At 37.5% G+C, this 21347-nt stretch overlaps 3 protein-coding genes and 2 pseudogenes across 3 annotated transcripts; all 5 read left to right on the top strand.

Moving 5' to 3' along the window:
- On the top strand, positions 1–13753 carry LOC121758696 (polygalacturonase-like). Its single transcript, XM_042154087.1, has 4 exons — positions 1–133; positions 211–402; positions 11960–12601; positions 13388–13753. The coding sequence occupies exons 1-4, from the start codon at positions 14–16 to the stop codon at positions 13652–13654; spliced, it is 1221 nt and encodes a 406-aa protein (XP_042010021.1). The 5' UTR covers positions 1–13; the 3' UTR covers positions 13655–13753.
- On the top strand, positions 5826–8113 carry LOC121758695 (polygalacturonase-like). Its single transcript, XM_042154086.1, has 3 exons — positions 5826–5958; positions 6036–6869; positions 7671–8113. The coding sequence occupies exons 1-3, from the start codon at positions 5839–5841 to the stop codon at positions 7935–7937; spliced, it is 1221 nt and encodes a 406-aa protein (XP_042010020.1). The 5' UTR covers positions 5826–5838; the 3' UTR covers positions 7938–8113.
- LOC121759043 lies at positions 13695–15033 on the top strand (annotated as a pseudogene).
- A 2067-nt stretch (positions 15034–17100) lies between these two features.
- Positions 17101–19388, top strand: LOC121758288 (polygalacturonase-like). The gene is made up of 3 exons (XM_042153701.1): positions 17101–17233; positions 17311–18144; positions 18946–19388. Exons 1-3 carry the CDS (start codon positions 17114–17116, stop codon positions 19210–19212), a joined length of 1221 nt encoding a protein of 406 aa, XP_042009635.1. The 5' UTR covers positions 17101–17113; the 3' UTR covers positions 19213–19388.
- A 585-nt stretch (positions 19389–19973) lies between these two features.
- LOC121759044 lies at positions 19974–20752 on the top strand (annotated as a pseudogene).
- Positions 20753–21347: the final 595 nt, after the last annotated feature.

Consider the following 21347-nt stretch of genomic DNA (forward strand, 5'->3'; position numbering starts at 1 on the left):
TATTTCAAACATCATGGAACAACAACCACTAGTTTTCTTAGCAATTGTTCTTGCACTTTCCTCATACGCACATGGGTTAAAGATCTTCGATATCAGCAGCTATGGAGTGGGGGCCGACAAAGATATAACTGCGGTACTACCATTGGAACTACCACACCACTGAAATTAACATATATGCATATGAGTATTTTTGTATTTTGAAATTTTTAGGCACTGGACAAAGCATGGAAGGAAGCAATTGCTTCACCTGAACCGGCGAAAATAACAATAGGTCCAGGTGAATGGATCTTGAAGCAGGCTCACCTAGAAGGACCCAGCAAATCTCCTCTCGAGCTCGAAGTGAAAGGCACCATAAAAGCCCTTTCCGACCCGACGCAACTCCCCAACAAAGAATGGGAATGGGTCACTGTCAACTACGTGAACTACTTCACCCTCTCCGGTGGAGGTGTTTTCGACGGCATGGGTGAGCAAGCCTGGAAAACAAATGATTGCCATGTCAACACAAAGTGCGCAAAGCTTCCCATCAACCTTAGCTTCAATTTCATCAACAACTCCATCATCCAAGACATCACCACCAAAGATAGCAAGAATTTCCACTCCAACTGCATCTCCAGCAACAACGTCACATTCCTGCGATACAAAGTGTCAGCACCGCATGATAGCCCCAACACCGACGGTCTCCACATAGCGCGAAACATCGGCATCACCATCCTAGACGCCGTCATCCAGACGGGCGATGACTGTATCTCCATGGGGGATCAGATGACGGACGTCATGATAAAAAACGTCAAATGTGGGCCCGGCCACGGCATCAGCATCGGCAGTATGGGCAAGAACATTGAGGAGAAAGATGTTAGCAGAATCACCATACAAAACTGCACCTTCGATAACACTGCCAATGGTGTTAGGATCAAGACATGGCCCTCGGCGCCAGCCACCTTGACAATCTCGGATTTGAATTTCCTCGACCTAACCATGATCAATGCCAGCAATCCCGTCATCATCGATCAACAATACTGCCCCTGGAACCTCTGCTCTCTCGACGTACCTAGCCTAGCTATCTAATATGTATAGAGATGTAATCAAATGCAGACTCTATATTGTACAAACTCCAAACCATGATCTTGACCTTTAGAAAATGTCAACAGATGACAAAATAACATAAAAAAAATGTCAACACAGTGTTGGAACTGTGTTAACATCTTCTGTTGAGGTTATTTTGTCATCGATTGACATTTTCTAAAGGTCCAGATCATATTTTGGAGTTTGTACATTATTTAGAGTTTACATTTTACCCCTATATATATATATATATAGGCTTGTGATCCATTGCTAACTCACTCTCTAGTTGCTAACTACAACTAATTTATGAACATAGGATATTAGAAATCTAGTTCACATATGAATGTCTTGTGTTGACATCTATATTTGTATGTCAACACAACACATACATATGTGAACTACAGTTTGTTGATATATAAATGTCTTCGTGTTGACATCTATAATATGCATGTTGACATAGTTATCAGTTATTAATTGATCACATCCCTATATATGGAGGTGTGATCAATTGCTAACTTTTTAAAGTTGCTAATTCTGCTAACTCATCAACGCGGTGTATTAAAAATATCAACACATAATTTTGTTGACATTATGTGTTGATATTTTGATGTCATCGTGATGCCATTTTTAATACATTGCGTTTAAGAGTTAGCAGAGTTAGCAACTTAAAAAGTTAGCAATATAACGCACCTCTATATATATGTAAGCATTTATTTTATTTTCTTATATATATATATATAATTAACATCATCGTTGTGGTGTGCAGAAACCATCGTCGATCCAGATTAGCAAAGTGAAGATTCATAACGTCAAGGGCACGAGCTCTACTCAGGATGTGGTTATATTCTCTTGCAGCACAAGCAAGCCATGCCAAGATGTGCAGATTGGAGATATTGATCTTAAATTCACCGGAGACCCTGCACTAGGCGGTGCCACTACCAAGTGCCAGAACGTCAAGTACACGTTCACCGGTGGTGCACAGAATCCACCTCTATGCCAGAGAAGCAGTGCGCCCAAACCTCTTCCGATGTAGAACTATCAAATGGATTTTTAATTCTATAATTTCCCAAGTTATGTTTGCTAGGGTTGGTATACTGAAAAACATGTTTCTGTTAGAGTTTTGTATTCTGTAAAGCATATTTCGAGTGCCTTTATATTGTAAAAACTCTTCGTTTATTTTCCAAGGAATAAAACAAACTGTTTTTGTCACAATTTGTTAGTATGTTTTTACATTTAAGGAGTGTTTTACATATTTAAATGTATAAGTAACCAAATAAGTTAAAAGTCTTTTGTTTAAGTAAATTGGTTGTGGGCAATGTATTAACAAAAGAGAAAGCGTATTTCACAACCTAGATAGACCTTAACTACCTATTACGAAAGGTTGAATGTCAATCTCAATATTTCCAAGCAGTAACGAAATAAGATGACACTTGTGTAATATAGCACTGAATGGATCTAACGGTGAGTCTTTATTCATATCTATTGAAAGAGAAGGTCTCGATCATTAACATTTCTTAAAAAATATAGAGTAAAGGCCAAATTTTGTCCTAAACATATGGTCATTTTACAATTTTGGTCCCAGACATTATGTTTTGAATTTTTACATCCCAAACATTTCAACTCGGATCACAATCGGCTCAAAACTGACGGTTCCGTCCAATTGTAATAGTCAACGTCTTTAAACGCAATTTGACCCAATTAAGCATTTTGATTAAATTTTTTTATTATTCAGAAAAATAAAAAATAATATATTAACACATAATAAAAATAATTCATTGCAAAAGCTTCAAGCTGGGATGCATTCAGCGCTCTCCACGGCTGTCGGAGAGGCATGAAATCTCAAGGCTTAGCAAGTCTCAAAAAGTATTTCCAGCTATTCGGCTACATCAACACCTCCTCCGACGAATTCGACGAATTCCTCGAATCCACATTAAAAAACTACCAATTAAACTTTAACCTCAACCAAACCGGCGAGCTCGACGCGCCGACGCTGAAGCAAATCTTCCTTCCCTGCTACGGCAACGCCGACATCGTCAACGATACCTCCACGATGCATTCAGGCAAATCGTCGAACACTTACAACGTAAAACAATCCACACGTCCCGCACTACTCCTACTTCCCCAAATGCCCGTGCTGGCCGTCGGGGAAGAGTAGATCATCTACGCGTTCGCGCTGGAGAAACAACTCTCCGATTTGGTGAGAGGCATCTTCATGAAGGCGTTCGAGCGGTGGTCGGAGGTGATGTGCTGACATTCGTAGAGACGACGACGTTCAACTGCGCGGATCTGAGGATCGGATTCTTTAGCTGCGACCACGGCGATGAATAGCCTTGCGACGGGGTGCTGGGGACTCTGGCGTACGCATTCGCACCGCTGGTGGGGCAGTTGCACTTCGATGGGGAGGAGAATTGAATTTTCTAATTTGGGGGTGTTCCTACAGTGGGGAGAGAATCAATTGGGAAAGAAATGGGAGAGACAAGAGAAGAGAGAATATGATTTAAATGCTAAGTTGCTTATAATAATTAAGAATATAATTTGAGTGTTAATAATCACACTTAAAGATTGTAGTTGGGTCAAAATCGCGCTTAAATGCGTTGACTGTTACAATTTGACGGAACAGTCAGGATTGGACCGATTGTGATCCGAGTTGAAATGTTTAGGATGCAAATATTTAAAACATATTGTCTGAGACCAAAATCGTAAAATAGCCATATGTTAAGGACCAATTTTGGTCATTACTCATAAATATATATAGCCTTGAGCATATGATATTAATAATTCATTAATTTGGTTTATCAATAGGTGAATATTTTTTGTAATCCAAGAATCTTGATATTTTGGCTAATGGTGATTAGTATTTAGCAGCGCTAGGATTGCTACTGTATTGAATCACGCTCTAGGAAAGTCTGGCTTAATAATATCCTAAAGAGGAGCTTGAAATAATGATCTATTATTTAGAACCTATGTAGTTAGAATTTATTCCACAAATAATAAATAAGAAGTTCAAGCCTAATCATGTCTTGGAGTAAATAAGATATTAATTGATTAAGTCAAAAGCAGACTTCGATTAATTAATGGACATTTATATATTAAGCGAGAGAAATAATTAAATAAAGAGGAAGCCCGAATTACTTGTATTTTCCGATTTAGATGGGCAGCCAATGTTATTTATTGTAGTGACTAATAATAATATTCTATTTTGGTCTTGATCAAATTGATGCCCAATTCAATTATTTAAAGTCAAATAGGTGTGGTTGATGCACTTTTTATTAGCACTAAATAAACATGCAATTATACAAGTAGATCTAGTATATTCAAAGGTCAGTACAAGATATCGATCACGAAGAAAATTATCACAGACTGTCTATCTTCTACTAAGCTTCTTTCACTATTTGGAAAAACAAAAGGTTTTGATTTTGAAAACTAAAAATTTGTAAAATTAAAGAATGCAAGTGAACTGTTGCAGATAAATCACATATGTAAAAGAGATGAGATATTCCATGATGTGCTTTCACAGTTATGGTTTATACAAGTTCCAACTACAACACCCTAGCACAGTTCATACTTAACTGGGACGAGTCACATAAATATTACACATGCGGCACAAAGTAAACTTCTGGACTTGGTCCATTTGGTTTTTGATGATTGAAACGGTGGAGGCAATGGTGTTCATCCCGACCTTAAGGTTGTTCAATCATGCTTCAACGACTCCAATCTTGGTTTCGTTGGCTTTTCTTTCATTGATGCACTTTTTATTAGCACTAAATAAACCTGCAAGTATACAGAATATATATAGTATAGCTAAAGGTCGTATCGGATATCGAAAACGGCGAATAAAGTCACAGACTGGCCACCTTCTACTAAGCTTTGTTCACTATTTGGAAAACTGATAATTTTGGAGATTTTGAAAACCAAAAACAGTTTGAAAGCAATAAACAACTAAACGCAAATAATAAAAGAGGTAAAAGAATGAGAGATACGAGAATTCGAGTGATGTGCATTCGCAGTTATGGTTGCACAAATTCCAACTACAATACCCTAACACAGTTTATACTTCGATAGAATGAGTCACATAAGTTTTGCCCATGCGGTACAAGCGCAGATTACTAACACTAAGGTTATCAATCCTAGATCCGTAACTCCTAAAAGCTCCTAAGACCCTTATAAAGTCCTCACTCTCAATTAACAGTGCCGTTTTAAGGGAAGCTAATTGTAGTGTCTTCTAAGTGGATCTAACTCGCCAACCTCCTCTCACGATTATGTAACAAGTTATATTAAATCATCGTTGAATGTGTCACTCAAACGTGAAGTATTATATTACGACTTAGGGAAGAAACGAAGTAAAAACAAAACGGATATTAAATAGCAAAACGGAATTCTATAACCAAAGTCGTTACTAACAGATCCCTAGAATCATATGAATTTAGTTACACATAATTGAATAAGCTAAAAACATAAAATGAAAGGAAAAACAAAGTGAACATAAGAACTAAAGCAATAAAAATATAACTAAAACATTAGGAAAACAAAGTGAACATAAGAACCAAAGTCGTTACTAACGGATCTAATTTGTTTATTTTTATTGTAGTAAGTGGTAACATTTCACTTCGAATCTATAAATAGGTAGACGGAGTCTCCTACATATTCGAAATTTGTAGGGATCACCATGTTTTAAGATTGTGAGACATTGTCAAATTCCTATTAATTGTTAGTATATAAAGGCATATCAAACTTATTATTCAATCACCAACACAATACAAATATATTTCAAACATCATGGAACAACAACCACTAGTTTTCTTAGCAATTGTTCTTGCACTTTCCTCATACGCACATGGGTTAAAGATCTTCGATATCAGCAGCTATGGAGTGGGGGCCGACAAAGATATAACTGCGGTACTACCATTGGAACTACCACACCACTGAAATTAACATATATGCATATGAGTATTTTTGTATTTTGAAATTTTTAGGCACTGGACAAAGCATGGAAGGAAGCAATTGCTTCACCTGAACCGGCGAAAATAACAATAGGTCCAGGTGAATGGATCTTGAAGCAGGCTCACCTAGAAGGACCCAGCAAATCTCCTCTCGAGCTCGAAGTGAAAGGCACCATAAAAGCCCTTTCCGACCCGACGCAACTCCCTAACAAAGAATGGGAATGGGTCACTGTCAACTACGTGAACTACTTCACCCTCTCCGGTGGAGGTGTTTTCGACGGCATGGGTGAGCAAGCCTGGAAAACAAATGATTGCCATGTCAACACAAAGTGCGCAAAGCTTCCCATCAACCTTAGCTTCAATTTCATCAACAACTCCATCATCCAAGACATCACCACCAAAGATAGCAAGAATTTCCACTCCAACTGCATCTCCAGCAACAACGTCACATTCCTGCGATACAAAGTGTCAGCACCGCATGATAGCCCCAACACCGACGGTCTCCACATAGCGCGAAACATCGGCATCACCATCCTAGACGCCGTCATCCAGACGGGCGATGACTGTATCTCCATGGGGGATCAGATGACGGACGTCATGATAAAAAACGTCAAATGTGGGCCCGGCCACGGCATCAGCATCGGCAGTATGGGCAAGAACATTGAGGAGAAAGATGTTAGCAGAATCACCATACAAAACTGCACCTTCGATAACACTGCCAATGGTGTTAGGATCAAGACATGGCCCTCGGCGCCAGCCACCTTGACAATCTCGGATTTGAATTTCCTCGACCTAACCATGATCAATGCCAGCAATCCCGTCATCATCGATCAACAATACTGCCCCTGGAACCTCTGCTCTCTCGACGTACCTAGCCTAGCTATCTAATATGTATAGGGATGTAATCAAATGCAGACTCTATATTGTACAAACTCCAAACCATGATCTTGACCTTTAGAAATTGTCAACAGATGACAAAATAACATAAAAAAATGTCAACACAGTATTGGAACTGTGTTAACATCTTCTGTTGATGTTATTTTGTCATCGATTGACATTTTCTAAAGGTCCAGATCATATTTTGGAGTTTGTACATTATTTAGAGTTTACATTTTACCCCTATATATATAAATATATATATATATATAGGCTTGTGATCCATTGCTAACTCACTCTCTAGTTGCTAACTACAACTAATTTATGAACATAGGATATTAGAAATCTAGTTCACATATGAATGTCTTGTGTTGACATCTATATTTGTATGTCAACACAACACATACATATGTCAACTACAGTTTGTTGATATATAAATGTCTTCGTGTTGACATCTATAACATGCATGTTGACATAGTTATCAGTTATTAATTGATCACATCCCTATAAATATATATATGGAGGTGTGATCAATTGCTAACTTTTTTAAGTTGCTAATTCTGCTAACTCATCAACGCGGTGTATTAAAAATATCAACACATAATTTTGTTGACATTATGTGTTGATATTTTGATGTCATCGTGATGCCATTTTTAATACATTGCGTTTAAGAGTTAGCAGAGTTAGCAACTTAAAAAGTTAGCAATATAATGCACCTCTATATATATGTAAGCATTTATTTTATTTTCTTATATTTATATATATAATTAACATCATCGTTGTGGTGTGCAGAAACCATCGTCGATCCAGATTAGCAAAGTGAAGATTCAGAACGTCAAGGGCACGAGCTCTACTCAGGATGTGGTTATATTCTCTTGCAGCACAAGCAAGCCATGCCAAGATGTGCAGATTGGAGATATTGATCTTAAATTCACCGGAGACCCTGCACTAGGCGGTGCCACTACCAAGTGCCAGAACGTCAAGTACACGTTCACCGGTGGTGCACAGAATCCACCTCTATGCCAGAGAAGCAGTGCGCCCAAACCTCTTCCGATGTAGAACTATCAAATGGATTTTTAATTCTATAATTTCCCAAGTTATGTTTGCTAGGGTTGGTATACTGAAAAACATGTTTCTGTTAGAGTTTTGTATTCTGTAAAGCATATTTCGAGTGCTTGTATATTGTAAAAACTCTTCGTTTATTTTCCAAGGAATAAAACAAACTGTTTTTATCACAATTTGTTAATATGTTTTTACATTTAAGGAGTGTTTTACATATTTAAATGTATAAGTAACCAAATAAGTTAAAAGTCTTTTGTTTAAGTAAATTGGTTGTGGGCATTGTATTAACAAAAGAGAAAGCGTATTTCACAACCTAGATAGACCTTAATTACCTATTGCGAAAGGTTGAATGTCAATCCCAATATTTCCAAGCAGTAACGAAATAAGATGACACTTGTGTAATATAACACTGAATGGATCTAACGGTGAGTCTTTATTCATATCTATTGAAAGAGAAGGTCTCAATCATTAACATTTCTTAAAAAATATAGAGTAAAGGCCAAATTTTGTCCTGAACATATGGTCATTTTACGATTTTGGTCTCAGACATTATGTTTTGAATTTTTACATCCCAAACATTTCAACTCGGATCACAATCGGCCCAAAACTCACGGTTCCGTCCAATTGTAATAGTCAACGTCTTTAGACGCAATTTGACCCAATAAAGCATTTTGATTAAATTTTTTATTATTCAGAAAAATAAAAAATAATATATTAACATATAATAAAATAATTCATTTATGTATTTCAATTCATAAATGTGCGCTAATTCATATTCTTTCTTCCCAAACATATCATCAATTCCAGCTTCCTTCATTGCAAAAGCTTCAAGCTGGGATGCATTCAGCGCTCTCCACGGCTGTCGGAGAGGCATGAAATCTCAAGGACTAGCAAGTCTCAAAAAGTATTTCCAGCTATTCGGCTACATCAACACCTCCTCCGACGAATTCGACGAATTCCTCGAATCCACATTAAAAAACTACCAATTAAACTTTAACCTCAACCAAACCGGCGAGCTCGACACGCCGACGCTGAAGCAAATCTTCCTTCCCTGCTACGGCAACGCCGACATCGTCAACGATACCTCCACGATGCATTCAGGCAAATCGTCGAACACTTACAACGTAAAACAATCCACACGTCCCGCACTACTCCTACTTCCCCAACTGCCCGTGCTGGCCGTCGGGGAAGAGTAGATCATCTACGCGTTCGCGCTGGAGAAACAACTCTCCGATTTGGTGAGAGGCATCTTCATGAAGGCGTTTGAGCGGTGGTCGGAGGTGATGTGCTGACATTCGTAGAGACGACGACGTTCAACTGCGCGGATCTGAGGATCGGATTCTTTAGCTGCGACCACGGCGATGAATAGCCTTGCGACGGGGTGCTGGGGACTCTGGTGAGGAGAATTGAATTTTCTAATTTGGGGGTGTTCCTACAGTGGGGAGAGAATCAATTGGGAAAGAAATGGGAGAGACAAGAGAAGAGAGAATATGATTTAAATGCTAAGTTGCTTATAATAATTAAGAATATAATTTGAGTGTTAATAATCACACTTAAAGATTGTAGTTGGGTCAAAATCGCGCTTAAATGCGTTGACTGTTACAATTTGACGGAACCGTCAGGATTGGACCGATTGTGATCCGAGTTGAAATGTTTAGGATGCAAATATTTAAAACATATTGTCTGAGACCAAAATCGTAAAATAGCCATATGTTAAGGACCAATTTTGGTCATTACTCATAAATATATATAGCCTTGAGCATATGATATTAATAATTCATTAATTTGGTTTATCAATAGGTGAATATTTTTTGTAATCCAAGAATCTTGATATTTTGGCTAATGGTGATTAGTATTTAGCAGCGCTAGGATTGCTACTGTATTGAATCACGCTCTAGGAAAGTCTGGCTTAATAATATCCTAAAGAGGAGCTTGAAATAATGATCTATTATTTAGAACCTATGTAGTTAGAATTTATTCCACAAATAATAAATAAGAAGTTCAAGCCTAATCATGTCTTGGAGTAAATAAGATATTAATTGATTAAGTCAAAAGCAGACTTCGATTAATTAATGGACATTTATATATTAAGCGAGAGAAATAATTAAATAAAGAGGAAGCCCGAATTACTTGTATTTTCCGATTTAGATGGGCAGCCAATGTTATTTATTGTAGTGACTAATAATAATATTCTATTTTGGTCTTGATCAAATTGATGCCCAATTCAATTATTTAAAGTCAAATAGGTGTGGTTGATGCACTTTTTATTAGCACTAAATAAACATGCAATTATACAAGTAGATCTAGTATATTCAAAGGTCAGTACAAGATATCGATCACGAAGAAAATTATCACAGACTGTCTATCTTCTACTAAGCTTCTTTCACTATTTGGAAAAACAAAAGGTTTTGATTTTGAAAACTAAAAATTTGTAAAATTAAAGAATGCAAGTGAACTGTTGCAGATAAATCACATATGTAAAAGAGATGAGATATTCCATGATGTGCTTTCACAGTTATGGTTTATACAAGTTCCAACTACAACACCCTAGCACAGTTCATACTTAACTGGGACGAGTCACATAAATATTACACATGCGGCACAAAGTAAACTTCTGGACTTGGTCCATTTGGTTTTTGATGATTGAAACGGTGGAGGCAATGGTGTTCATCCCGACCTTAAGGTTGTTCAATCATGCTTCAACGACTCCAATCTTGGTTTCGTTGGCTTTTCTTTCATTGATGCACTTTTTATTAGCACTAAATAAACCTGCAAGTATACAGAATATATATAGTATAGCTAAAGGTCGTATCGGATATCGAAAACGGCGAATAAAGTCACAGACTGGCCACCTTCTACTAAGCTTTGTTCACTATTTGGAAAACTGATAATTTTGGAGATTTTGAAAACCAAAAACAGTTTGAAAGCAATAAACAACTAAACGCAAATAATAAAAGAGGTAAAAGAATGAGAGATACGAGAATTCGAGTGATGTGCATTCGCAGTTATGGTTGCACAAATTCCAACTACAATACCCTAACACAGTTTATACTTCGATAGAATGAGTCACATAAGTTTTGCCCATGCGGTACAAGCGCAGATTACTAACACTAAGGTTGTCAATCCTAGATCCGTAACTCCTAAAAGCTCCTAAGACCCTTATAAAGTCCTCACTCTCAATTAACAGTGCCGTTTTAAGGGAAGCTAATTGTAGTGTCTTCTAAGTGGATCTAACTCGCCAACCTCCTCTCACGATTATGTAACAAGTTATATTAAATCATCGTTGAATGTGTCACTCAAACGTGAAGTATTATATTACGACTTAGGGAAGAAACGAAGTAAAAACAAAACGGATATTAAATAGCAAAACGGAATTCTATAACCAAAGTCGTTACTAACAGATCCCTAGAATCATATGAATTTAGTTACACATAATTGAATAAGCTAAAAACATAAAATGAAAGGAAAAACAAAGTGAACATAAGAACTAAAGCAATAAAAATATAACTAAAACATTAGGAAAACAAAGTGAACATAAGAACCAAAGTCGTTACTAACGGATCTAATTTGTTTATTTTTATTGTAGTAAGTGGTAACATTTCACTTCGAATCTATAAATAGGTAGACGGAGTCTCCTACATATTCGAAATTTGTAGGGATCACCATGTTTTAAGATTGTGAGACATTGTCAAATTCCTATTAATTGTTAGTATATAAAGGCATATCAAACTTATTATTCAATCACCAACACAATACAAATATATTTCAAACATCATGGAACAACAACCACTAGTTTTCTTAGCAATTGTTCTTGCACTTTCCTCATACGCACATGGGTTAAAGATCTTCGATATCAGCAGCTATGGAGTGGGGGCCGACAAAGATATAACTGCGGTACTACCATTGGAACTACCACACCATTAGAAGGACCCAGCAAATCTCCTCTCGAGCTCGAAGTGAAAGGCACCATAAAAGCCCTTTCCGACCCGACGCAACTCCCCAACAAAGAATGGGAATGGGTCACTGTCAACTACGTGAACTACTTCACCCTCTCCGGTGGAGGTGTTTTCGACGGCATGGGTGAGCAAGCCTGGAAAACAAATGATTGCCATGTCAACACAAAGTGCGCAAAGCTTCCCATCAACCTTAGCTTCAATTTCATCAACAACTCCATCATCCAAGACATCACCACCAAAGATAGCAAGAATTTCCACTCCAACTGCATCTCCAGCAACAACGTCACATTCCTGCGATACAAAGTGTCAGCACCGCATGATAGCCCCAACACCGACGGTCTCCACATAGCGCGAAACATCGGCATCACCATCCTAGACGCCGTCATCCAGACGGGCGATGACTGTATCTCCATGGGGGATCAGATGACGGACGTCATGATAAAAAACGTCAAATGTGGGCCCGGCCACGGCATCAGCATCGGCAGTATGGGCAAGAACATTGAGGAGAAAGATGTTAGCAGAATCACCATACAAAACTGCACCTTCGATAACACTGCCAATGGTGTTAGGATCAAGACATGGCCCTCGGCGCCAGCCACCTTGACAATCTCGGATTTGAATTTCCTCGACCTAACCATGATCAATGCCAGCAATCCCGTCATCATCGATCAACAATACTGCCCCTGGAACCTCTGCTCTCTCGACGTACCTAGCCTAGCTATCTAATATGTATAGAGATGTAATCAAATGCAGACTCTATATTGTACAAACTCCAAACCATGATCTTGACCTTTAGAAAATGTCAACAGATGACAAAATAACATAAAAAAAATGTCAACACAGTGTTGGAACTGTGTTAACATCTTCTGTTGAGGTTATTTTGTCATCGATTGACATTTTCTAAAGGTCCAGATCATATTTTGGAGTTTGTACATTATTTAGAGTTTACATTTTACCCCTATATATATATATATATATAGGCTTGTGATCCATTGCTAACTCACTCTCTAGTTGCTAACTACAACTAATTTATGAACATAGGATATTAGAAATCTAGTTCACATATGAATGTCTTGTGTTGACATCTATATTTGTATGTCAACACAACACATACATATGTGAACTACAGTTTGTTGATATATAAATGTCTTCGTGTTGACATCTATAATATGCATGTTGACATAGTTATCAGTTATTAATTGATCACATCCCTATATATGGAGGTGTGATCAATTGCTAACTTTTTAAAGTTGCTAATTCTGCTAACTCATCAACGCGGTGTATTAAAAATATCAACACATAATTTTGTTGACATTATGTGTTGATATTTTGATGTCATCGTGATGCCATTTTTAATACATTGCGTTTAAGAGTTAGCAGAGTTAGCAACTTAAAAAGTTAGCAATATAACGCACCTCTATATATATGTAAGCATTTATTTTATTTTCTTATATATATATATATAATTAACATCATCGTTGTGGTGTGCAGAAACCATCGTCGATCCAGATTAGCAAAGTGAAGATTCATAACGTCAAGGGCACGAGCTCTACTCAGGATGTGGTTATATTCTCTTGCAGCACAAGCAAGCCATGCCAAGATGTGCAGATTGGAGATATTGATCTTAAATTCACCGGAGACCCTGCACTAGGCGGTGCCACTACCAAGTGCCAGAACGTCAAGTACACGTTCACCGGTGGTGCACAGAATCCACCTCTATGCCAGAGAAGCAGTGCGCCCAAACCTCTTCCGATGTAGAACTATCAAATGGATTTTTAATTCTATAATTTCCCAAGTTATGTTTGCTAGGGTTGGTATACTGAAAAACATGTTTCTGTTAGAGTTTTGTATTCTGTAAAGCATATTTCGAGTGCCTTTATATTGTAAAAACTCTTCGTTTATTTTCCAAGGAATAAAACAAACTGTTTTTGTCACAATTTGTTAGTATGTTTTTACATTTAAGGAGTGTTTTACATATTTAAATGTATAAGTAACCAAATAAGTTAAAAGTCTTTTGTTTAAGTAAATTGGTTGTGGGCAATGTATTAACAAAAGAGAAAGCGTATTTCACAACCTAGATAGACCTTAACTACCTATTACGAAAGGTTGAATGTCAATCTCAATATTTCCAAGCAGTAACGAAATAAGATGACACTTGTGTAATATAGCACTGAATGGATCTAACGGTGAGTCTTTATTCATATCTATTGAAAGAGAAGGTCTCGATCATTAACATTTCTTAAAAAATATAGAGTAAAGGCCAAATTTTGTCCTAAACATATGGTCATTTTACAATTTTGGTCCCAGACATTATGTTTTGAATTTTTACATCCCAAACATTTCAACTCGGATCACAATCGGCTCAAAACTGACGGTTCCGTCCAATTGTAATAGTCAACGTCTTTAAACGCAATTTGACCCAATTAAGCATTTTGATTAAATTTTTTTATTATTCAGAAAAATAAAAAATAATATATTAACACATAATAAAAATAATTCATTGCAAAAGCTTCAAGCTGGGATGCATTCAGCGCTCTCCACGGCTGTCGGAGAGGCATGAAATCTCAAGGCTTAGCAAGTCTCAAAAAGTATTTCCAGCTATTCGGCTACATCAACACCTCCTCCGACGAATTCGACGAATTCCTCGAATCCACATTAAAAAACTACCAATTAAACTTTAACCTCAACCAAACCGGCGAGCTCGACGCGCCGACGCTGAAGCAAATCTTCCTTCCCTGCTACGGCAACGCCGACATCGTCAACGATACCTCCACGATGCATTCAGGCAAATCGTCGAACACTTACAACGTAAAACAATCCACACGTCCCGCACTACTCCTACTTCCCCAAATGCCCGTGCTGGCCGTCGGGGAAGAGTAGATCATCTACGCGTTCGCGCTGGAGAAACAACTCTCCGATTTGGTGAGAGGCATCTTCATGAAGGCGTTCGAGCGGTGGTCGGAGGTGATGTGCTGACATTCGTAGAGACGACGACGTTCAACTGCGCGGATCTGAGGATCGGATTCTTTAGCTGCGACCACGGCGATGAATAGCCTTGCGACGGGGTGCTGGGGACTCTGGCGTACGCATTCGCACCGCTGGTGGGGCAGTTGCACTTCGATGGGGAGGAGAATTGAATTTTCTAATTTGGGGGTGTTCCTACAGTGGGGAGAGAATCAATTGGGAAAGAAATGGGAGAGACAAGAGAAGAGAGAATATGATTTAAATGCTAAGTTGCTTATAATAATTAAGAATATAATTTGAGTGTTAATAATCACACTTAAAGATTGTAGTTGGGTCAAAATCGCGCTTAAATGCGTTGACTGTTACAATTTGACGGAACAGTCAGGATTGGACCGATTGTGATCCGAGTTGAAATGTTTAGGATGCAAATATTTAAAACATATTGTCTGAGACCAAAATCGTAAAATAGCCATATGTTAAGGACCAATTTTGGTCATTACTCATAAATATATATAGCCTTGAGCATATGATATTAATAATTCATTAATTTGGTTTATCAATAGGTGAATATTTTTTGTAATCCAAGAATCTTGATATTTTGGCTAATGGTGATTAGTATTTAGCAGCGCTAGGATTGCTACTGTATTGAATCACGCTCTAGGAAAGTCTGGCTTAATAATATCCTAAAGAGGAGCTTGAAATAATGATCTATTATTTAGAACCTATGTAGTTAGAATTTATTCCACAAATAATAAATAAGAAGTTCAAGCCTAATCATGTCTTGGAGTAAATAAGATATTAATTGATTAAGTCAAAAGCAGACTTCGATTAATTAATGGACATTTATATATTAAGCGAGAGAAATAATTAAATAAAGAGGAAGCCCGAATTACTTGTATTTTCCGATTTAGATGGGCAGCCAATGTTATTTATTGTAGTGACTAATAATAATATTCTATTTTGGTCTTGATCAAATTGATGCCCAATTCAATTATTTAAAGTCAAATAGGTGTGGTTGATGCACTTTTTATTAGCACTAAATAAACATGCAATTATACAAGTAGATCTAGTATATTCAAAGGTCAGTACAAGATATCGATCACGAAGAAAATTATCACAGACTGTCTATCTTCTACTAAGCTTCTTTCACTATTTGGAAAAACAAAAGGTTTTGATTTTGAAAACTAAAAATTTGTAAAATTAAAGAATGCAAGTGAACTGTTGCAGATAAATCACATATGTAAAAGAGATGAGATATTCCATGATGTGCTTTCACAGTTATGGTTTATACAAGTTCCAACTACAACACCCTAGCACAGTTCATACTTAACTGGGACGAGTCACATAAATATTACACATGCGGCACAAAGTAAACTTCTGGACTTGGTCCATTTGGTTTTTGATGATTGAAACGGTGGAGGCAATGGTGTTCATCCCGACCTTAAGGTTGTTCAATCATGCTTCAACGACTCCAATCTTGGTTTCGTTGGCTTTTCTTTCATTGATGCACTTTTTATTAGCACTAAATAAACCTGCAAGTATACAGAATATATATAGTATAGCTAAAGGTCGTATCGGATATCGAAAACGGCGAATAAAGTCACAGACTGGCCACCTTCTACTAAGCTTTGTTCACTATTTGGAAAACTGATAATTTTGGAGATTTTGAAAACCAAAAACAGTTTGAAAGCAATAAACAACTAAACGCAAATAATAAAAGAGGTAAAAGAATGAGAGATACGAGAATTCGAGTGATGTGCATTCGCAGTTATGGTTGCACAAATTCCAACTACAATACCCTAACACAGTTTATACTTCGATAGAATGAGTCACATAAGTTTTGCCCATGCGGTACAAGCGCAGATTACTAACACTAAGGTTATCAATCCTAGATCCGTAACTCCTAAAAGCTCCTAAGACCCTTATAAAGTCCTCACTCTCAATTAACAGTGCCGTTTTAAGGGAAGCTAATTGTAGTGTCTTCTAAGTGGATCTAACTCGCCAACCTCCTCTCACGATTATGTAACAAGTTATATTAAATCATCGTTGAATGTGTCACTCAAACGTGAAGTATTATATTACGACTTAGGGAAGAAACGAAGTAAAAACAAAACGGATATTAAATATATTTGTAGGGATCACCATGTTTTAAGATTGTGAGACATTGTCAAATTCCTATTAATTGTTAGTATATAAAGGCATATCAAACTTATTATTCAATCACCAACACAATACAAATATATTTCAAACATCATGGAACAACAACCACTAGTTTTCTTAGCAATTGTTCTTGCACTTTCCTCATACGCACATGGGTTAAAGATCTTCGATATCAGCAGCTATGGAGTGGGGGCCGACAAAGATATAACTGCGGTACTACCATTGGAACTACCACACCACTGAAATTAACATATATGCATATGAGTATTTTTGTATTTTGAAATTTTTAGGCACTGGACAAAGCATGGAAGGAAGCAATTGCTTCACCTGAACCGGCGAAAATAACAATAGGTCCAGGTGAATGGATCTTGAAGCAGGCTCACCTAGAAGGACCCAGCAAATCTCCTCTCGAGCTCGAAGTGAAAGGCACCATAAAAGCCCTTTCCGACCCGACGCAACTCCCTAACAAAGAATGGGAATGGGTCACTGTCAACTACGTGAACTACTTCACCCTCTCCGGTGGAGGTGTTTTCGACGGCATGGGTGAGCAAGCCTGGAAAACAAATGATTGCCATGTCAACACAAAGTGCGCAAAGCTTCCCATCAACCTTAGCTTCAATTTCATCAACAACTCCATCATCCAAGACATCACCACCAAAGATAGCAAGAATTTCCACTCCAACTGCATCTCCAGCAACAACGTCACATTCCTGCGATACAAAGTGTCAGCACCGCATGATAGCCCCAACACCGACGGTCTCCACATAGCGCGAAACATCGGCATCACCATCCTAGACGCCGTCATCCAGACGGGCGATGACTGTATCTCCATGGGGGATCAGATGACGGACGTCATGATAAAAAACGTCAAATGTGGGCCCGGCCACGGCATCAGCATCGGCAGTATGGGCAAGAACATTGAGGAGAAAGATGTTAGCAGAATCACCATACAAAACTGCACCTTCGATAACACTGCCAATGGTGTTAGGATCAAGACATGGCCCTCGGCGCCAGCCACCTTGACAATCTCGGATTTGAATTTCCTCGACCTAACCATGATCAATGCCAGCAATCCCGTCATCATCGATCAACAATACTGCCCCTGGAACCTCTGCTCTCTCGACGTACCTAGCCTAGCTATCTAATATGTATAGGGATGTAATCAAATGCAGACTCTATATTGTACAAACTCCAAACCATGATCTTGACCTTTAGAAATTGTCAACAGATGACAAAATAACATAAAAAAATGTCAACACAGTATTGGAACTGTGTTAACATCTTCTGTTGATGTTATTTTGTCATCGATTGACATTTTCTAAAGGTCCAGATCATATTTTGGAGTTTGTACATTATTTAGAGTTTACATTTTACCCCTATATATATAAATATATATATATATATAGGCTTGTGATCCATTGCTAACTCACTCTCTAGTTGCTAACTACAACTAATTTATGAACATAGGATATTAGAAATCTAGTTCACATATGAATGTCTTGTGTTGACATCTATATTTGTATGTCAACACAACACATACATATGTCAACTACAGTTTGTTGATATATAAATGTCTTCGTGTTGACATCTATAACATGCATGTTGACATAGTTATCAGTTATTAATTGATCACATCCCTATAAATATATATATGGAGGTGTGATCAATTGCTAACTTTTTTAAGTTGCTAATTCTGCTAACTCATCAACGCGGTGTATTAAAAATATCAACACATAATTTTGTTGACATTATGTGTTGATATTTTGATGTCATCGTGATGCCATTTTTAATACATTGCGTTTAAGAGTTAGCAGAGTTAGCAACTTAAAAAGTTAGCAATATAATGCACCTCTATATATATGTAAGCATTTATTTTATTTTCTTATATTTATATATATAATTAACATCATCGTTGTGGTGTGCAGAAACCATCGTCGATCCAGATTAGCAAAGTGAAGATTCAGAACGTCAAGGGCACGAGCTCTACTCAGGATGTGGTTATATTCTCTTGCAGCACAAGCAAGCCATGCCAAGATGTGCAGATTGGAGATATTGATCTTAAATTCACCGGAGACCCTGCACTAGGCGGTGCCACTACCAAGTGCCAGAACGTCAAGTACACGTTCACCGGTGGTGCACAGAATCCACCTCTATGCCAGAGAAGCAGTGCGCCCAAACCTCTTCCGATGTAGAACTATCAAATGGATTTTTAATTCTATAATTTCCCAAGTTATGTTTGCTAGGGTTGGTATACTGAAAAACATGTTTCTGTTAGAGTTTTGTATTCTGTAAAGCATATTTCGAGTGCTTGTATATTGTAAAAACTCTTCGTTTATTTTCCAAGGAATAAAACAAACTGTTTTTATCACAATTTGTTAATATGTTTTTACATTTAAGGAGTGTTTTACATATTTAAATGTATAAGTAACCAAATAAGTTAAAAGTCTTTTGTTTAAGTAAATTGGTTGTGGGCATTGTATTAACAAAAGAGAAAGCGTATTTCACAACCTAGATAGACCTTAATTACCTATTGCGAAAGGTTGAATGTCAATCCCAATATTTCCAAGCAGTAACGAAATAAGATGACACTTGTGTAATATAACACTGAATGGATCTAACGGTGAGTCTTTATTCATATCTATTGAAAGAGAAGGTCTCAATCATTAACATTTCTTAAAAAATATAGAGTAAAGGCCAAATTTTGTCCTGAACATATGGTCATTTTACGATTTTGGTCTCAGACATTATGTTTTGAATTTTTACATCCCAAACATTTCAACTCGGATCACAATCGGCCCAAAACTCACGGTTCCGTCCAATTGTAATAGTCAACGTCTTTAGACGCAATTTGACCCAATAAAGCATTTTGATTAAATTTTTTATTATTCAGAAAAATAAAAAATAATATATTAACATATAATAAAATAATTCATTTATGTATTTCAATTCATAAATGTGCGCTAATTCATATTCTTTCTTCCCAAACATATCATCAATTCCAGCTTCCTTCATTGCAAAAGCTTCAAGCTGGGATGCATTCAGCGCTCTCCACGGCTGTCGGAGAGGCATGAAATCTCAAGGCCTAGCAAGTCTCAAAAAGTATTTCCAGCTATTCGGCTACATCAACACCTCCTCCGACGAATTCGACGAATTCCTCGAATCCACATTAAAAAACTACCAATTAAACTTTAACCTCAACCAAACCGGCGAGCTCGACACGCCGACGCTGAAGCAAATCTTCCTTCCCTGCTACGGCAACGCCGACATCGTCAACGATACCTCCACGATGCATTCAGGCAAATCGTCGAACACTTACAACGTAAAACAATCCACACGTCCCGCACTACTCCTACTTCCCCAACTGCCCGTGCTGGCCGTCGGGGAAGAGTAGATCATCTACGCGTTCGCGCTGGAGAAACAACTCTCCGATTTGGTGAGAGGCATCTTCATGAAGGCGTTTGAGCGGTGGTCGGAGGTGATGTGCTGACATTCGTAGAGACGACGACGTTCAACTGCGCGGATCTGAGGATCGGATTCTTTAGCTGCGACCACGGCGATGAATAGCCTTGCGACGGGGTGCTGGGGACTCTGGTGAGGAGAATTGAATTTTCTAATTTGGGGGTGTTCCTACAGTGGGGAGAGAATCAATTGGGAAAGAAATGGGAGAGACAAGAGAAGAGAGAATATGATTTAAATGCTAAGTTGCTTATAATAATTAAGAATATAATTTGAGTGTTAATAATCACACTTAAAGATTGTAGTTGGGTCAAAATCGCGCTTAAATGCGTTGACTGTTACAATTTGACGGAACCGTCAGGATTGGACCGATTGTGATCCGAGTTGAAATGTTTAGGATGCAAATATTTAAAACATATTGTCTGAGACCAAAATCGTAAAATAGCCATATGTTAAGGACCAATTTTGGTCATTACTCATAAATATATATAGCCTTGAGCATATGATATTAATAATTCATTAATTTGGTTTATCAATAGGTGAATATTTTTTGTAATCCAAGAATCTTGATATTTTGGCTAATGGTGATTAGTATTTAGCAGCGCTAGGATTGCTACTGTATTGAATCACGCTCTAGGAAAGTCTGGCTTAATAATATCCTAAAGAGGAGCTTGAAATAATGATCTATTATTTAGAACCTATGTAGTTAGAATTTATTCCACAAATAATAAATAAGAAGTTCAAGCCTAATCATGTCTTGGAGTAAATAAGATATTAATTGATTAAGTCAAAAGCAGACTTCGATTAATTAATGGACATTTATATATTAAGCGAGAGAAATAATTAAATAAAGAGGAAGCCCGAATTACTT

Source organism: Salvia splendens, chromosome 12, assembly GCF_004379255.2.
Source record: "Salvia splendens isolate huo1 chromosome 12, SspV2, whole genome shotgun sequence".
NCBI lineage: Eukaryota > Viridiplantae > Streptophyta > Magnoliopsida > Lamiales > Lamiaceae > Salvia > Salvia splendens.